The sequence below is a fragment of the Rhinatrema bivittatum genome, chromosome 4 (genome assembly GCF_901001135.1).
Source record: "Rhinatrema bivittatum chromosome 4, aRhiBiv1.1, whole genome shotgun sequence".
NCBI classification, from domain to species: Eukaryota; Metazoa; Chordata; class Amphibia; order Gymnophiona; family Rhinatrematidae; genus Rhinatrema; species Rhinatrema bivittatum.
Genome location: NC_042618.1, coordinates 1,866,037 through 1,883,710, shown reverse-complemented (window position 1 = coordinate 1,883,710; position 17,674 = coordinate 1,866,037). Strand labels below are relative to the sequence as shown.

Below are 17,674 nucleotides of genomic sequence, written 5' to 3'. Positions count from 1 at the left end.
GATGGTATGGCTGATTCTTTGGAAATGTAAGCTTTTTATATCTATGTAGCTATTATTATCTACCATTACTTCTTCTGTATGATCTGATTTAATATCTTCTATCATCCTAATGCTCAAATAAACTTACTTTCTTACCTGGAACCTGATGTACTGAATCAAAGTTTGTGTGTGGCTCTTTGTGTTGGGGATAAGCTCCTGAGTTCAAGCCCCCAGGTATAATCCCAGTAATTGTATGTGGCTCTTTGTGTTGGGGATAAGCTCCTGGGTTCAAGCCCCCAGGTATAATCCCAGTAATTGTGTGTGTTTACATGAGATTATCCCCCCAGGTCAGAGCCCCTGAGCAGGATACCAGTGTACACAGTCTGAACCCCTAACACATGGCAACCACACAAATTTATCCAAGAGGTCCATGTACCTGATCCAGTGTAGCCTCTCCTCGAATGGGTACTTCCACTAGTTATCTGAGGGGCATCCAGGACGTCTCCACTCCTAGCTGATTCTGCAGCAGGTATGCTCCAGTCCACATTCTGGACGATGAGAAATGCCTACAAGCAAGCCCTCCCCTTTGCATGCCATCCTGATGATGTCTCATGTCTAAACCCACCTGGTTTCCTTGTGCCGGAAGTCTGTATATTTCTCTCAGTTACACTGAATTACTCTTTTTGCAGGGAAACTCGTCATTCACCCTTTTTCCTACTCGCCATGTATTTCAATGGCTGCCCTCTGCACTAAGCGGGTCTCCCAAAGAGACAGCATGGGCAAAGCCCTTTGGTGCATCAGAAGGGGAGCCTTATTAAATGAAAGGCTGAATAATACCTTTGCGGGCAGCGCTCAGTGCCATGCAGGGGACTGTACGAGCCCCTGCTGGGGAGGGTGTCCCAGTTAACGGCGCAGCAGGGACACCTCTTAGGGCTGGAGCGGGGAGCATGGCACTGCCCGCAAAGGTATTATTCAGCGGGCCGTACTCGGCGCCGGAAGCGCCGTCTCGCCTGGCCTTCTGGGTCTGTAGTTCAGGCCAGCCTCGGCGTGCGTGCAGATAGACCGCAGAGGTGGAGCAAGCGGACTACGCCTCCCAGAGCGCCTGGCGGGGCAGGCCGCGGCCTTGGCTGCAGGTAGCTACGCTGAGGCCGTGGGGGCGAGGTAAACGCGGGAGGCTATGCCTTGGGGGAGTCGGTCTCTTTAGCCTGCCCCCCCCGCCGGTCCTGGGCGAGGTAAGCATTGCTAATTAGTGGGGTTTTTTTTAAGTTCCGGGGAGGCGAGCAGGGCATCGCTGCCCTGGCACAGTCCAACCCCTCTAGACTTGGTTGGCACGCATCGGAAAGGAGCAGTTTGGGTTGGGTTTCATTGCTGTTTATAGAGCCGCAGGCTAAAACGCTTGGACATTTTAAGGGAAACTCGTCATGTGAGAGCAGGAAAGAGCACCGACGGAACCCATGCAGTGCCCCTGGTCTCGCAGGGTGGCCCTTGCTCTCGGCCCTGCAGCAGTGGGTTTAAAGCCAGGGAGTTCGCCTGGATGGCATTAGCCTGAGAGTTGTGTGCGGTGCTGATGGCCCCGTTGTAAGACAGCAAAACTAGAAAAGGTACAGAGAAGGGCGACCAAAATGTCAAAGAGGATGCAATGGCTCCCCTATGAGGAAAGGCTAAAGAGGTTAGGGCTCTTCCTGGAGATGAACTGGCTGAGGGCAGGTTTAAAAATCATAATCAGGTGGAACAGACACATGGAGAGCAATAATTTTACCCTTTCCAATACTACTAGGCCTAAAGGATGCTTCATGAAGCTAGTAGGTAGCACATTTAAAACAAATTGGACAAAGTATCTTTTTTTTTTCACTTGGCGCACAATTTGAATTGTGGCATTTGTTGTTTGAGGATGTAGTATAAGCAGACAGTGTAGCTGGGTTAAAAAAGAGTTTTGACAAGTTCCTAGAGGAAAATGCCATAAACCATTATTAGTAAAAATCTAGCTACTTACACAGTGCTATATAATCAACAATATATAAAAAAAAAAAAAAAAGAAAGAACCAACGGGTTCATTCATTGTGAAAATGTTTTTCTGCTATATTCAATGTTGTTCTCTCCTTTTTAGCAAAAGTTTGTACAAATTACCTACACGTCAAGTGGAACGAGGTATCTCAGCACTCAGGGAAAAATTTTTTTGGGTGGTAGGTTGGGGTTTCATATAATCGTGTAGGCAACCCTTCCTCTTCTTGAGCATATTATAATCATAAGCCTGCCAATCTCCTCACGTTTCTTTATGTGTATGTGTTCATGCAAACTAAACTTTTTTTTGGTATGTTAAACACTTTCTTAATTCATAAAAGGTACACAAGACATCCAGTAAAATATATGGACCGAACAAGGTCTTTGACAGTGCTCCAAAAATATTATTAAAATGTCACTTCACCACCGCAGGATATGATGTAAGTCTCTTATATGTATCTGAAAACACACTCTTTCTACATGATGAACTCTCTGTCCGTTCTATCACAACTCAAAATATATATAATCCCAACATGTACATGTTTCAGACGACCAGCGTCCTTCTTCAGGGGATTTACTGGCAAGTGGTGTCCGACACTCTATATCCAAAAATTACGGTGCTGATATTAAAGATTGTTACTTCCCTTAAAGTTGCGCGATTGAAGATTCGGTCACAGAAGATTATTCCATGATTAATTCATCTTTTTCTTAAATGACTTCAAAGTATGCCACGGTGAAATTGCTATCATCTTCACCTTCACCTCATCCGGATGTCATGTAGAAAGAGTGTGTTTTCAGATACATATAAAAGACTTACATCATATCCTGCGGTGGTGAAGTGACATTTTAATAATATTTTTGAAGCACTGTCACAGACCTTGTTCGGTCCATATATTTTACTGGATGTCTTGTGTACCTTTTATGAATTAAGAAAGTATTTAACATACCAAAAAAAAGTTTAGTTTGCATGAACACATACACATAAAGAAACGGGAGGAGGTTGGCAGGCTTATGATTATAATATGCTCAAGAAGAGGAAGGGTTGCCTACACAATTATATGAAACCCCAACCTACCACCCAAAACAATTTTTCCCTGAGTGCTGTGATACCTCGTTCCACTTGACGTGTAGGTAATCAAAATTTGTACAAACTTTTGCTAAAAAGGAGAGAACAACTTTGAATATAGCAGAAAAACATATTTTCACAGTGAATAAACCATTATTAGCCTTGTAGACTTGGGAAAGCCACTGCTTATCTCTGATTATGAGCAAGAAGCATGGGATCTGTTCTTTGGGATCCCGCCGGGTAATTATGGCCTTGATTAGCCATTGTCTGAGACAGGATGTTGGGTTTGATAGACCTTTGGTGTGACTTGGCATGGCAAACCACACTTTAGAGACTTTTTTTTAATGCTGTTCATAGATAATTAAAATGCATTTTGTTTATTTGCTGTATAGATGAGCAGAGTTAAAGTTGACGAGGAGGAATATTGGAACAGTTCCAAGTTCAAAGCCTTCACCTTTGATGATGAGGATGATGACCTTTTCCAGGTATGATGAGGAAGGATCTGGGGAGAGTATTTATTTATTTATTTATTTATTTGTCTTTTATATACCGAAGTATTGGTAGAGGCCTTCACTCCGGTTTACATTTATAACAACGCATACATTGAAAAATCAGGTGAACAGTTTAAACAGAGTTAAAGTTATAATGAATATATATAATATATATATAGGTAAGTTAAAGGTCTAAATATTTCAGAATTGTTAACAAACATAGATAACTTTATCATATTTATAATTACATCAGTAGATAGACAGGGAGAAGTAATAGCTCATGGGAGCAATACTGACGGAGGGTTAGAGATATATTATCAAGAGGAATGAAGGTTAAGATGCTCGGGAAGAGAGATGATTGGATAAGTAAGGGGTGGGGGGAAAGAGTTGAGGGGAAGAGGGAAGGGTGGGTTTGGAGGAGGAGAAAGAGAAAAGAGGAAAAAGAGGGGAAAGTGGGAAATAGGGCAAGTGGAGGAGGGGGATGTATGAGATTTATGAGTAGCCATAGAGCAGAGCTTTCCAAACCTGCCCTGGGGACCTCACAGCCAGTTGGGTTTTCAGGATAGTCGCAATGAACATGCATGAGATTAATTTGCATATAATGAGTGTTCATGATAGCCACAATGAATATGCATGAGAAATTTATTTATTTATTTATTTATATACCGAAGTTTAGCTAGAGGCCTTCACTCCGGTTTACAGGTAAAACAACGTATTACAATAGGAGTAACCACTGATATAACAATGTAACTGGTGAAACAATATGCATGGAATAACAATATAACTGTGCGATCAGTATAATGTATAACAATATAACAGGTGCGACCATATATATGTGCAAGTTGTGATTAAGCAATCGAGTTGGATATAGCCTAACTTACAAAGTAGTAACGTTGGAACACAGTGGGTATCTATTAGTAAATAGTTAACATTTTTTAAAACCTACACAATGGGTTAACGTCTGTGCTAATATAACTGTCCGTAATTGAGATTATCTGTCCGTATTTTTATGAAGTGACTTAATTGTTTCTGTGTTTAGCCAATTCCGTCTTTGAAGGCTTGTTTGAAAAGCCATGTTTTGAGTTCTTTTTTAAATGTTTTGGTGGTGTTTTGTGATCTTAGGTTGTTTTGGTAGTGAGTTCCAGAGTTGGGGTCCGGCTATGGAGATGTTTTTTTTTCTGACATTGGAGTGTTTGGCGGTTGAGATTGATGGTATGTCTAGTTGTAATTTGCTAGTGGTTCTTGTATTGTGTTGGGATATGTATTTTTTAATAATGTTGTTTAGACATGTTCCTTCACTGTTGTATATTGTACTGTGTAAGATGGATAGGGTTTTGTATTGAATTCTCTTTTCTACAGGTAGCCAGTATAGACTGTTTAGCACAGGGGTGATGTGATCAGATTTTTTGTGACCGGTGAGGATTCTGGCTGAGGCGTTCTGCAGTAGCTGGAGTGGTCGGATAGAGGCTTTGGGTAGTCCTAACAATAGGGAATTGCAGTAGTCGAAGCTGGTGAATATAAGTGATTGTAGAACGGTTCTGAAATCGGGGTGGTACAGTAGAGGTTTTAGTTGTTTGAGGATTTGTAATTTGTGGAAGCTTTCTTTGATTTTGGTTGCGATGTGCTTTTTGAGGTTAAGTTCTGGGTCTAGCCATATTCCGAGATCTCTCACGTTGTCTTTTAATTTGATGTATGTGTTGTCGATTTTTATGGAGTGATTTGCATTCAATCCTGAGTTTTTTCTCTCTAGCAGAATACATTCAGTTTTATCAATGTTTAGACATAGTTTCATGTGGTTTAGCATGTTTCTTATGGTATCTAGGTAGGAGGCTGAGAGTTTCATTGTATCTTCGATAGTGGTTGTTATTGGAATGATTAATTGTATATCGTCGGCGTACATGTAGTATGTTACGCCGAGACTTGAGAGGAGTTGGCAGAGGGGAAGCAGGTATATATTAAAGAGTGTGGTGGAGAGTGCTGAGCCTTGTGGCACTCCGGTTTCGAGAGGTATGGCATCTGAGGAGTGGTTGTTGATGTTAACTTTGAAGTATCTGTTTTTAAGGAAGGATGTGAACAAGTTGAGAGTTTTGCCTGACAGACCGATGTTAGTCTGTTTTATTAGGCTTCTACTGTGTTAAATGTGGCTGAGAGGTCGAGTAGCATGAGGATGTATCTTAGATTGTTGTCGAAGCCTCTTATTATTGCGTTTGATAGGTTGAGTAGCAAGGTTTCTGTGCTGTGATTTTTTCTGAAACCGTGTTGGGCAGGGTGTAAGATGGTGTTGGTTTTGAGGTGCTCATTGAGTTGTTTCAGAGCAGCTTTCTCTGTCAATTTGGCAGGGAGCTGTAAGTTTTTGATACTGGGCGGTAGTTATTCAGGTCATCTGGATTGAGGTTCTTTTTTTTTTGTTATTGGTTTAATAGTTGCGATTTTTAATATATCTGGTAGTTCACCTTCTTCAAGAGATTTATTTATGATAGCCGTGTCGGCTGGGGCAATGCTTTGTGCTATTTCCTTTAGGGCACGAGTTGGGATTGTGTCCAGATCGTGGCAGGCTGGGTTAAGTTTTCTTAAGAGTTTCTCTGTTTCGGTGGTCGATATGGGGTCGAAGTTGGACCCAGGGTATTATGTTTTTGAAGGTAATCTGGTCATCCATGATGGTGGAATTGTTTACGTTTCCTGTTGTTTTGCTGATTTTGGTTTTGAAGAAGAGAGCAAGCTCTTGGCTTATGTTTTTGGTTTGTGATGTGTGGTTATTGTTGTTTTCAGATATTAGGTTGTTCACTATGTTGTACAGGGATTTGGAGTTGTTAGTGGAGTGTTTGATTTTTTTTGCTGTAGTAATCTCACTTAGTGTTAATCATTTTTTTTTATAGGTGGCAAGATGTGTGCGATACCTTTCCAATGTCAGTGGGCAGTTATTTTTTCGCCATTCTTTTTCTTTTTTTCTTAAGGTGGATTTTACTTCTCTTAGTTGGGAGTTGAACCAGGGGTTTGTTTTTTTATCTGTTTTGTTCTTTCAGGGTTTATTTTGTTGGCAGTTTCCACTGTGAGTTTGTGCCATGATTTGGTGGCATTGTTTATGTTGGAAAGGTTCAGATTTGTTAGTTGTTTTCTGAGTTCTTGTTGTAGGATGTCAGGTTGGAAGGGTGGTCGATAGTTGAAGTAGTATGTTTTGTTTGTTTTAGTCGTGTTGATAGAGTTTGCTTGGGTCATGCAGTTCAGGAGGTAGTGGTCGGACCATGGGACCGGTGTATATGATATTGATGTGTTTTGAGAAGAAGTCGTTTGTGAATATCAGATCCAGGGTGTGACCTGCTTTGTGAGTTGGGTGGTTCACTTGTTGTGTAAGATTTAAAGTAAATAGTTCGTCTAGCAAGATTTGGCAGTTTTATGATCGGAGGCTGCAGTCCATGTGGAGGTTGAAATCTTGCATATTCATTGTGGCTATCCTGAAATCCTGCCTGGCTGGGCGATCCCCAGGGGAAGCCCTGCTGCAGAGGGACCTGAGGAAGCGTCTGGGTGAGGACATGAAGGGGGAGCTGGAGTACAGGTCTCCAGGGCGCGTGCCCAGGAAGAAGGGTTAGAACTGCTGTTGTAATTGATTTGATTATTCGGAAGGTAGATAACTGGGTGGACGTAAAGATCACTTGGTAACTTGCCTGTCTGGTGCAAAGGTGGTGGACCTCATGCATCACGTAGATAGGATTATAGACGGTGCTGGGGAAGAGCTGGCTGTCGGGGTGCATGTGGGTACCAATGACATGGGAAAGTGCAGGAGGGAGGTTCTGGAAGCCAAATTTAGGGTTTTAGATATTGAAATCCAGAACCTCCAGGGTAGCATTCTCTGAAATGCTCCCTGTTCCACGCGCAGGTCACCAGAGGCAGGCAGAGCTCCGGAGTCTCAATGCCTGGATGAGACGATGGTGCAGGGAAGAGGGATTCAGTTTTGTTAGGAACTGGGGAGAGTCTCTTCCGAAGGGATGGGCTCCAACTTAACCAGGGTGGAATAAGACTGCTGGCACTAACCTTTAAAAAGGAGATAGTGCAGCTTTTAAACTGGATGATGGGGGAAAGCCGACAGTCGCTCAGCAGTGCATGGTTCGGAGGGAGGTATCTTTGAAGGATACTAAGAGATCAGGAAATTAGTGCATCCCAGTAGAGAAGCTGCAATAAATGCTAAAGTGGACCAGGTGTCTTTAAGTAAAGTGCATACAGATTCCAAATTCCCCCTGTCAATTGATAAGCAGGTTGTTAATACAAAGAAAAAATATACTTTGAAATGTGTATGCAAATGCTAGAAGTCTAAAAAAATATATGATGGGAGAGTTAGAGTGCATAGCACTGGATGAAGAGGTAAATATCATTGGCATCTGAGAGAACTGGTGGAAGGAGGATGTCCAATGGGACACTGAGATACCAGGGTACAAATTATATCGAAATGATAGGATGGATCACATTGGTGGAGGGGAGGCACTATATGTTACAGAGGGCATTGAGTCAAACAGGATACAAGTTTTGTAGGAAACAAAATGCAATGTTGAATCTCTATGGCTAGACGTTCCAGGTGTAAAGGGGAATAAAATAGTAGTGGGGGTGTATTACCATCCACCTGGCCAGAATGAACAGAGAATGAAATGCTAAAAGAAATTAGGGAAGCTAACAAAATCAGCAGCACAGTAATAATGGGGGATTTCAATTACCCCAGTATTGAATGGGTGAATGTCACATCAGGACATGCTAACTCCAGTCCAAGGTTTTGGCCTATCCACAATGAATATGCATGAGAGAGATTGCATGCTCTTGCTCCATTATATGCATTCACCCGGTCAGTACTGGGGTAACTGAAATCACCCAGTGTTACTGTGCTCCTGACTTGGACATCAGACAAATTACCGTATTGTTTCTCTGAACAGTCATTTCTTCTATGAAGACTTCAAAAGCTGGGAGTGCTCTGAAAACAGCTTTTTAATTCCAGCAGAGCCATATGAAACTTCTGTTCCTGTTTAGTCCATAATCCCTGAGTCCGGGCATTGCTAGGTGGGCATCCCAGGCTTGATGGATCATTTGTTGTCATAGTCTTCTGAATCTGAGGACCCTTTGCCAGATTTGGTGGGTGAAGCTGTCATTTGTGAAAATGAGTTACAGGAGGTTGAGAAAACGGATTCCAGTGGTGCTTTAGGTGCCACTCAGCTACTCTAATGGGCCAGCTCCTTCCTTGCTGAGACATCTGCCTGGTTGAACAGTGAAGGGGTCTCTTGTGATATTTTGTCGTCTTCCTTTTGTAGAGGGGGCGGAGCTTCTCTTTTTCCATGTCTGCAGACGGAGTCAGGGGTGACTTCTCGTAGCGCGAGAAGGGTTTGAATTGTAAAGTCTGTGAGGATCTGCTTGGTCTAAATATGGAAAGACGAATGCATTCTTCTTCCTTAGGCCTTACTTGTGCTGCGACTGCTGCTAGATATTTTGTGAAGGACCTTCAGGGCTGTCGAAAGAACAAATGGCAGAACTCTGTATCTTTTTTTTTTTTATTTTATTTTAAAAAAAAATTTTATACCACTACTCAATAAATCGTAGAGGTTTACAAACACGTCATACATAATAAAAAATATACTTAGGTTATTAATACAATATAATCTGCTGGTGGTTTACTCTTGCGCCATTCTTCATTGATCAGCTGCAAATTCCTGTGTCCCCAGCCGGGCTTTTGCACCTCTCTCGAATGCCTTTGTGCCACTTTGCATCGATCGTGAGGGTCCTGTATTACAAATCACCTGCTTTTCTCTCTGAAATGGGTACTGGCTCTGTGGCTTGTGACAGTAGCAGAGAGCTTATTTCTTTCCTGTGAAACTGGCAGGTGATTCCTGGGAATTTTGGTATGAAATACAGTGAAATTTAGCTGGAAGTCTCCGAGACCAGTGCTCAAGATCCGACTGTTAGTGGTGAGAAAAGACTGCATTGCTCCCCCCATTGGAAGTTGTTCTTAGTCAAACCCAGTGTCTTGTTTGTGAGCCCGCTGCTGGCTAGGCTTGGTTTGTGTTCTCTCGCTGGTCCTTCGGGCTTGCGTGTGGTGCTGCTGTTGAGGAAACGTTCTGAAAACGTTGCTTCTGAGACGACTATGGCGCTAACAGTCTCCGAGGGTTTCCGTAAGCCCGATACCGACATCTTTTCTGAGAAGAAGGCTGCCAGAGTTCAGGTTTGAAGTGCTGTGCCCTGCCCCTTAACGTTGCTGACTGTTTCATGAGCCTTTTCTCCGTATACGTTGACCCCCTGTGCAAGGTGGGCTGCCTGCTTGTCGTGGACATCTTCTCTGATGCCTTCAGCTAAGCCATAGCTACCGCGGAAGCCCTGGAAGACGTCGGCAATCTCAAATGGATTTTACTAGACGTTTCGAATACTCTGCTTCCAAGAGGGGTGGGTTGCAGTTCAGTGTTGCTTTCAGTTGGTAACGATTGACCACCATCCTTGTATTTTTTGTAACTGTTGTGCAAGAACTGGGCCGCTGATGGGCTTACGTGTTGTTCTGCGGCATGGCAGTTGCGCTGGTGCATCTTTTTACCCAGGTTATCCATACGCTGCCTTCTTTCCCAGGTGGGATACCTCCTGTTGTTTTTTTAAGTGCTTCTCACTGCTGATGCCACTGCAGCTGAATCGTGCGGCAGCTGCGCAGTAGCGTGGCCTGAATGTTCTTAAACCCTTTGCTTTAAATGTATTCTCCCGGCGACGGGTTGCGAGACGGAGGAGTTGTCCGTATTTTGGCTGTAGGGCTTTTTACGCACTTTATGTACTGGACTGGCCCGCAGTCATTTTGGCACCGTTTTATATATCTTGAAACTCCTGGAAACGTGAAAGGGATGGGTCGAGCAGAATTTTCCTGCCAGTTAGACTCTGACCGTGTGATCTAAAGTAGAGATGCTGAACACATCCCTCCCTCCCATCTTTGACTTGGGCGAGATTGGAGACAGCGATTCCAACAGCTGAGCTTAACTGTTTAAGAACAGAAGTTGCTTGCTCAGGATGATTTTTATTTATCTCTGAGACTAATTCCAGCCACATCTTTTGTACAGATTTGTTTTCTGTACTGGGAGGAATTGCTCGGAAGAGATAACTGATACTGGTACCAGAATTGAAGATGACGCGTTTTGTTTTGTTCTTTTCATTTATGACCCGATATTATCGGTTCTGAAAGCCTCGGCACCGCATCCTTCGATGCTGTGCTGTTGGGGTCCAAGGCTGCCTGCGCTGAGGAGCTTGGTGGAGGGGGCCGAACATTCGCGGCTCATTTGCTGTTTTTGAACCAGTTTTTGGTCTTGACGCCACAGTTTGAGTGGACGGTGATCTCTCCTTACCTCCACGAGAGAGAAGAGGGTGTGGACTCTCTTTTGTGGTGCTTGGGTGCGGCTTATTCCCATCGGAGAGGTCTCGTAGGTCACCTTCTGCTGCCTGTATCTAATTGTCCATGGGGGCATGGGATGGACCCAAGCAGCTCAGGCAGAAATGGTCACAATCTGCTGCTGCTGCCGCCGCCATTTTCTGGCCACGTTTTGTACACAACTTAAACCAAATCAACCAAGATTTTTTTTTTTTTTTTTGAATTAGGAGAACTCAAAAATGAAACAAAGAATAGAAAGAAACACTGAAATAAAAGAAAATCTTTGCGAGAGCCTGAGAAGATTGCATGGCTAGTGAGAGAGTGCAGTCTTGGTCCTTTTGCGTTAGAGGAGACTCGCGGAGGGCCAGCGCGCAGGAACTCCCACGCATGCTCAGAAAGGTTTACCTCCTGCGCCAGCCCCGTTAGATGATGTCCACTGGCGACCCCCGCAGCCTCTCCTGCTCTCATCGCCCCTCCTCCCCTCCCGAGTGTGCTGCCCTGTGCAAATGCACGATACCCACATCTGCTTGCGCTGGGGCCTGATCCTAAATGACTCAGGGCTGTAAATGCTGCAAAAGTGGCTTCCACCCAGTCAGGGGGTGTGAAGACTTATGTAATCAAGATTTTTTTTTTTTAATTCTTAATTACTTTTGGAATATTTCTATAATTTTTATGCAGTACTTTCAGTGTGAAATATGTTGTATAGAGCAGTGAAACAAACTCCTACTTCAATGCATTTTGGTCGGCGGTTTTCAGACAGCAGGATGTGAATAATGTGTAAGGGTGTGAAGACTTTTGCAAGGCACTATATATGACCCACATAGGCCAGAGATGTTTGTAAGCATCAGTAGGGGCACAAGAAAGTTAATCAGTTTTCATAATCAAATCTGTACCTTGCAGACATGTTTAAATACGGGATGTGACTGTGTTCAGCAGATACTGGGCTTCCCTACAGGCTGGTTTAAGGGGGTCTTTGGTGTCCTGGAGGTGGCATTGGGGAATCCTGGACTGTTTTGGTGGTGCTTTTGGTGTATGAGTTCCATCTTTCTTTTCCTCACTGTTTGTCTACAGCTGAAAGAATCAAAGCGTGCCGTGAACAGCCTGCGAGAGATCGTTGACGATGATGATGATGACCTGGAGAAGTACAGCTGGAGTGGGGAGCCTGTGGGAAGTGAGTTCTCGGGGGGCTGAATGGAATTCTGGGTAGACAGCACTTATGTTGCACTCTCGGAGCTTCTGTTTTTGGTTTTTATTTTTCAGGTATTTCCTGGTCTATTAAAGAGACCTCCTCTAACAGCCGAGCAGCAGCAGAGGGGCGCGACCAGGGGCAGCAGAAAATCCGGAGCAGCTCCTCAGCTTATGCATTGCCCAAGCAGGGGTCATCCTATTCTCTCAGCAGCTTATTCAAAGGTGAAGGGCAGGGGAGGGACTCTGGGGAGGCATCACGAGCTTTGTAATGTGCAGCTTCTTGGGACACATGATGCCGGAAGAGAAGGTCATGGAGGGTTATGCTGTCACCTGGAAATGTGTTTGTGTGAATATAAATGATCTGGCAAGGGGAACAAGTGAGGTGTTCAAATTTGCAGGTGATGCAAAATTATTCAGATTAGTTAAATCACAAACGGATTGTGATACATTACAGGAGGACCTTGCAAGACTGGAAGATTGGGCATCCAAATGGCAGATGAAATTTAATGTGGACAAGTGCAAAGTGTTGCATATAGGGAAAAATAACCCTTGCTGTAGTTACACAGTGTTAGATTGTTACAGCCCAGGAAATGAATCTCTGTGTCACAGTGGATAATTTTTATTTATTTTTCAATATATAGGTACAGCCTAAATCAAAAATATCTACTAGGTGTTAATAGATCAACCATTAATCATCCAAAAAATACAGTAAATAAAATCAACAACTGAACATAAAATACTGAATAACAGCATACATATAAAAAAAATTCTTATAGTCAGTTTTATGCTAAACATTGCCAAACGTTTCAGTAATAGACAATCTTTAAGCTGCTTATGGTATAATTTAATATCAGAAATATGATACAAATCTTTAGGAAGAGAATAACACAAAGTTGGATAATACATCGAAATGGTTGGCTCAGTGTGCTGTGGCGGTCAAAAAAGCAAACTGAATGTTGGGAATTATTAGGAAGGGATTGGTGAATAAAACGGAAAATATCATAATGTCTCTGTATCGCTCCATGGTGAGACCGCACCTTGAATACTGTGTACAATTCTGGTCGCCGCATCTCAAAAAAGATATAATTGCGATGGAGAAGGTACAGAGAAGGGCTACCAAAATGATAAAGGGAATGGAACAGCTCCCCTATGAGGAAAGGCTGAAGAGGTTAGGGCTTTTCAGCTTGGAGAAGAGGCAGCTGAGGGGGGATATGATAGAGGTCTATAAAATCATTAGAGGTTTAAAATGGGTAAATGTGAATTGGTTATTTACTCTTTCGGATAGTAGAAAGACTAGGGGGCACTCCATGAAGTTAGCATGTGGCACATTTAAAACTAATCGGAGAGAATTCTTTTTCTCTCAACGCACAATTAAGCTCTGGAATTCATTGCCAGAGGAACTGGTTAAGACAGTTAGTGTAGCTGGGTCTAAAAAAGGTTTGGTCAAGTTCCTGGAGGAGAAGTACATTAACTTAGTCAAGCTGATTTAGGGAATAGTCACTGCTTATTACCTGCACTAATCTCATGGGATCTGTTTAATGTTTGGGTACTTACCGGGTACATGTATCCTGGATTGGCCACTGTTGGAAACAGGATTTATTTTATTTATTTATTTAATTTCTTTTCCTATACCGATGCTCAAGACTAGGTCTTATCGTACCGGTTTACAATGTAACTGAGGGGAAACCAATTAACCAATTAACATCAAGGTAGAAAGTAAAGTTACATTAAACAGGGAGCATAAAACCTGGGCAATGGAAGACAGTGCAGAGTTTAAACTAAGAAACAATTAGAGAGAGATAAATATATAAATCAACAAAAACTGTAAGATACAAAAACATAGGTTTGTCCTAGGCAGTTATTAGCCTGGTATGTCCAGAGGGAGAAGGAAAGGGTGAGGTTGGGTGGGGGGAAGGGATTGGGGAGGGGTGGGGGAGTGAGAGTCAGTGATGGTTGAGGAGATCCTTCAGCGGTAGGCTTCTGCGAAAAGCCAGGTTTTCAATTTCTTTCTGAAAGTTGAATGGCATTGTTCTTGGCGTAAGTCTTGTGGAAGTGAATTCCAATGTAGTGGACCTGCTGTTGAAAGAGCTCGCTTGTGAATAGTGTTGTGGACCGATGATTTGTTGGGGGGGGGCCTTGAGCGAACCTTTGTAGGCAGTTCTGATCGGTCTTGCGGAAGTATGTAATTCAAGTGGGAAGGTGAGTTGGAGAGTGGATTGCTGGTAGACTGATTTGTGGATGATGGTGAGAGCCTTGAAAAGTATTCTATATTGGATGGGCAGCCAGTGTAGAATTTTTAGTATTGGTGTGATATGGTCCTTGCGACGAGTGTTTGTAAGGATCCTAGCCGCTGCGTTTTGCAGCATCTGAAGAGGTTTGGTGGACGAAGCAGGCAGACCAAGTAATAGAGCATTACAATAGTCGATCTTTGAAAACAGTATGGCTTGAAGCACCGAACGGAAATCATTGAAGTGTAAGAGCGGTCTAAGTTGCTTCAGGACCTGTAGCTTGAAGAAGCATTCTTTGGTTGTGGCGTTAATGAATTTTTTGAAATTCATTCTAGAGTCAAGGGTGGCCCCAAGATCTCTGACCTGGTTTGCTAATGGGATGCTGGCATTATTTGCGAGGGGGTTGTTGTCACAAGGGGAGATAACCAGTAGTTCCGTTTTGGAAGTATTTAGGACCAAATTGAGACTCGAGAGCAGAAGGTTGATGGCGTGTAAGCAGTTGTTCCAGAAATTTAGAGTAGAGATGGGGTCTGAAATGGGGATTATGATTTGTACATCGTCCGCGTATATAAAGTGGGTGAGATTGAGACTATTGAGTAGCTGGCATAAAGGGAGTAGATATATATTGAACAGGGTAGGGGAAAGAGACGAACCCTGAGGTACACCTTGGTTTGATGGAATGGAGTGAGATTCTTTGTCATTTATTTTGACTTTGTAGTGTCTGTTGTTCAGAAAGGATGTGAACCAGAGCAGTACAGAGCCGGATATGCCTATTTCCATTAAGCGGTTAATGAGGATATTGTGGTTTACCATGTCGAACGCGGCAGAGATGTCGAGAAGGGCTAGCAGGTAAGATTGTCCCTTGTCAAGGCCCATCAGGATGTTGTCCGTTAGAGAAAGAAGGAGGGATTCTGTGTTTAGGCGTTTCCTGAATCCGAATTGAGAGGGGTAGAGAATATTGTGGTAGTCAAGGTAGTCTGTGAGTCGGATGTTGACAAGCTTTTCCATTAGCTTGGCTATAAAAGGTAGGTTTGCAATGGGGCGGAAGTTTGCAGGGTCGGCTGGGTCCAGGTTGGGTTTTTTAAGTAAGGGTTTAAGTGAAGCAATTTTTAAGGAGTCCGGGACCGATCCTTGATTGAGGGAGCAATTTATGATGTCTGCCAGCGGTTTAGCAATGGTGTTAGGGATGGTGAGAAGTAGTTTGGTCGGTATTTGGTCCAGAGGATGAGTGGAAGGTTTCATTTTCTTGATTATTGATTCAATTTCCAGGGAGGATGTCTGTTCAAGAATTTCTAGTGACGGTCTATGGATATTTGGTGGAGGGTTATTAGTTGCGAGGCTTAATGGTTGCGAAGGGTTTGGAGCCATGTTAGTTGAAGCCAGGGGGGCAAGAAGGTTTTTGATTTTGTTATCAAAAAAGATAGCCAACTCTGTAGATTTGTTCTGGGCTTCTTCTTCTGGGATGGTGAGGGGCATAGGTGTGGTAAGGGCAGCTACGTATGAGAACAGAGTTTTAGGGTCATATAAGAAGCCGTGTATTTTTTTGGCGTAGAAATCTCGTTTGGTGCGGGTGATGGATGTCCTATAGTAGCTCATTGCAGTTTTGTACGAAGCAAGTGAGGAAGGGGAGGAATCTTTCCGCCAGCGTTGTTCTTTGTGTTGTAGATCCTGTTTGAGTTTCCTTAGTTCGGTTGAGAACCAGGGTTTCTTGTTCGTGCTGGCTGGGTTGATAACTTTTGTTGTTACAGGGCAAATTCTGTTAGCAACTGAGTGTGTAATAGTTTGCCAGGAGTTCATAGCGGTATCCGCATCTGAGAAGTCCAGGATGCTGGGCTTGATGGACCCTTGGTCTGACCCAATATAGAAAATTATGTTAGAGGGAGAAAATGAGAACTCCTGATAAGTGCAACAAATATGAATTTCTAGTGAAAATCAGGACTATGAGGGAGGGTGAGTGATGGACAGGATTATTTTTTTCTGAAAACGGAGGCTGGAGGACTTGTTGTTTTCTAGGTTACTGTGCTCGTTTAAGAAGTTCATCCTCTGTTAGAAAACAAAAGCCTCAGTTTAGTTAATGAAACCATCCTCCGGATCGGAAAACATGGTAACATAGTAATAATAAAGGATTGATGGCAGAGAGAGACCAATGGTTCACCTAGTCTGCCCATGGAAAAGAAGGATGAGACTGCATGAACTCTGGTCATCGTGTCAGCAATGCACGCGTATTCCGAGGAGCGCGTCGAGATGCTGGGCCTGACCCACAGTGCTCCTCTCCTTACTACAAAGGAGAAAAGCCCCTCCAGCTAATGCACCGTTGCTGTTTGCCTGTTTGTCTTATTCGCAAGGTTTTTTATGGGCAATATTTGTTCCAGAATGCAGAACTATAATCTCAGTTCAAGAATCTAACTCGATGACTATAAGATAGGAGGCACAGTAGCATGTTGCACAGTCCTACATACACAGCAGCATCATGCAGCCTGACTGTATAATCATTTTAGTGCCTTATGTTGTTTCATTATTCAATAGAAAACTATGTGCAGTCCAGCTGTCATATTATCCTGACTTGTCAAGTGCAAACATCAATCTATCAAGTCTCACTTGCAATGAACAAAAAAGTCTTTTAAAAAAATGCAAAAAAAAAAGTTTTCTTCTCAACAAATTAGACTCTTCCAAAATCCCCATCTGTATTACTTATTGTATAAGTTTTCTTCTCATTAGATGGAAAAACTATTGGTCAGATCTCTCGATGCTCATCAGCGATGATAATGTTTAAAAAGATTGATAGAGAAGTCCGTTGCACTTTTGACACAGTCTGTGTTTCACTTTGCTGCATGAGGGGGGAAAAATGACTTCCTAAACTATATCTATAAAAGGCTTGTGTGGGTTAGTCACACTGTCCTGTCTGTCTGTAATAGGTGGCGCCCTGAGCAGTGGAAGGTGCACGGTGCAAAAGCCAATATGCTCTGTCTGTAAAGCCCTGTTTCTCAAGCTTTACAGACAGAGCATATTGGCTTTCCACAGTGCACCTTCCACTGTTCAGGGTGCCACCTTTTCTTTTAAAAGAATATCTTTTCCACTTTTTTTTTGATTTTGAAAATGGCAGAGGCCTTGCACTCATCAATTGTGAACAGACAACCTGAGCAACGCCGGGTAACTTTTAGCTAATATACGCTTATTACAAAGCCTTGTCTGTCAGGCTCATGCATACAGGCTCCCCCGAACGCGTGCTCACACACAGACCTCCTCTTTGGCCACCGTGGGATGGGACTCGGGGTGGCCATCCTGCAGGCTTCCTCTTCTGATGATGGACAGGCCTGAATGCATAAGCATGAGTCTTAAATGGGTGGGCCAT

At 43.2% G+C, this 17,674-nt stretch overlaps 2 protein-coding genes across 4 annotated transcripts in view; one reads left to right on the top strand and one right to left on the bottom strand.

Annotated features, from left to right (window-relative positions):
• Window positions 1–915, bottom strand: part of AHSA1 (activator of HSP90 ATPase activity 1) — a 94,913-nt gene extending 93,998 nt beyond the window's left edge. Inside the window, exon 1 of one of the 2 annotated variants that reach the window (XM_029597665.1) lies at window positions 817–915. The gene's annotated coding sequence lies outside the window, so the exon portion shown is untranslated. The other variant, XM_029597664.1, reaches the window with a different exon arrangement.
• A 108-nt stretch (window positions 916–1,023) lies between these two features.
• VIPAS39 (VPS33B interacting protein, apical-basolateral polarity regulator, spe-39 homolog) overlaps window positions 1,024–17,674 on the top strand; it is a 122,714-nt gene continuing 106,063 nt past the window's right edge. The window contains exons 1-4 of one of the 2 annotated variants that reach the window (XM_029597661.1): window positions 1,024–1,211; window positions 3,439–3,531; window positions 11,978–12,077; window positions 12,167–12,316. In XM_029597661.1, coding sequence (XP_029453521.1) covers window positions 3,439–3,531; window positions 11,978–12,077; window positions 12,167–12,316 — 343 coding nt within the window. In that variant the 5' untranslated portion in view covers window positions 1,024–1,211. Of the gene's footprint in view, window positions 1,212–1,281; window positions 1,581–3,438; window positions 3,532–11,977; window positions 12,078–12,166; window positions 12,317–17,674 lie in introns of those variants that run through there. The other variant, XM_029597662.1, reaches the window with a different exon arrangement.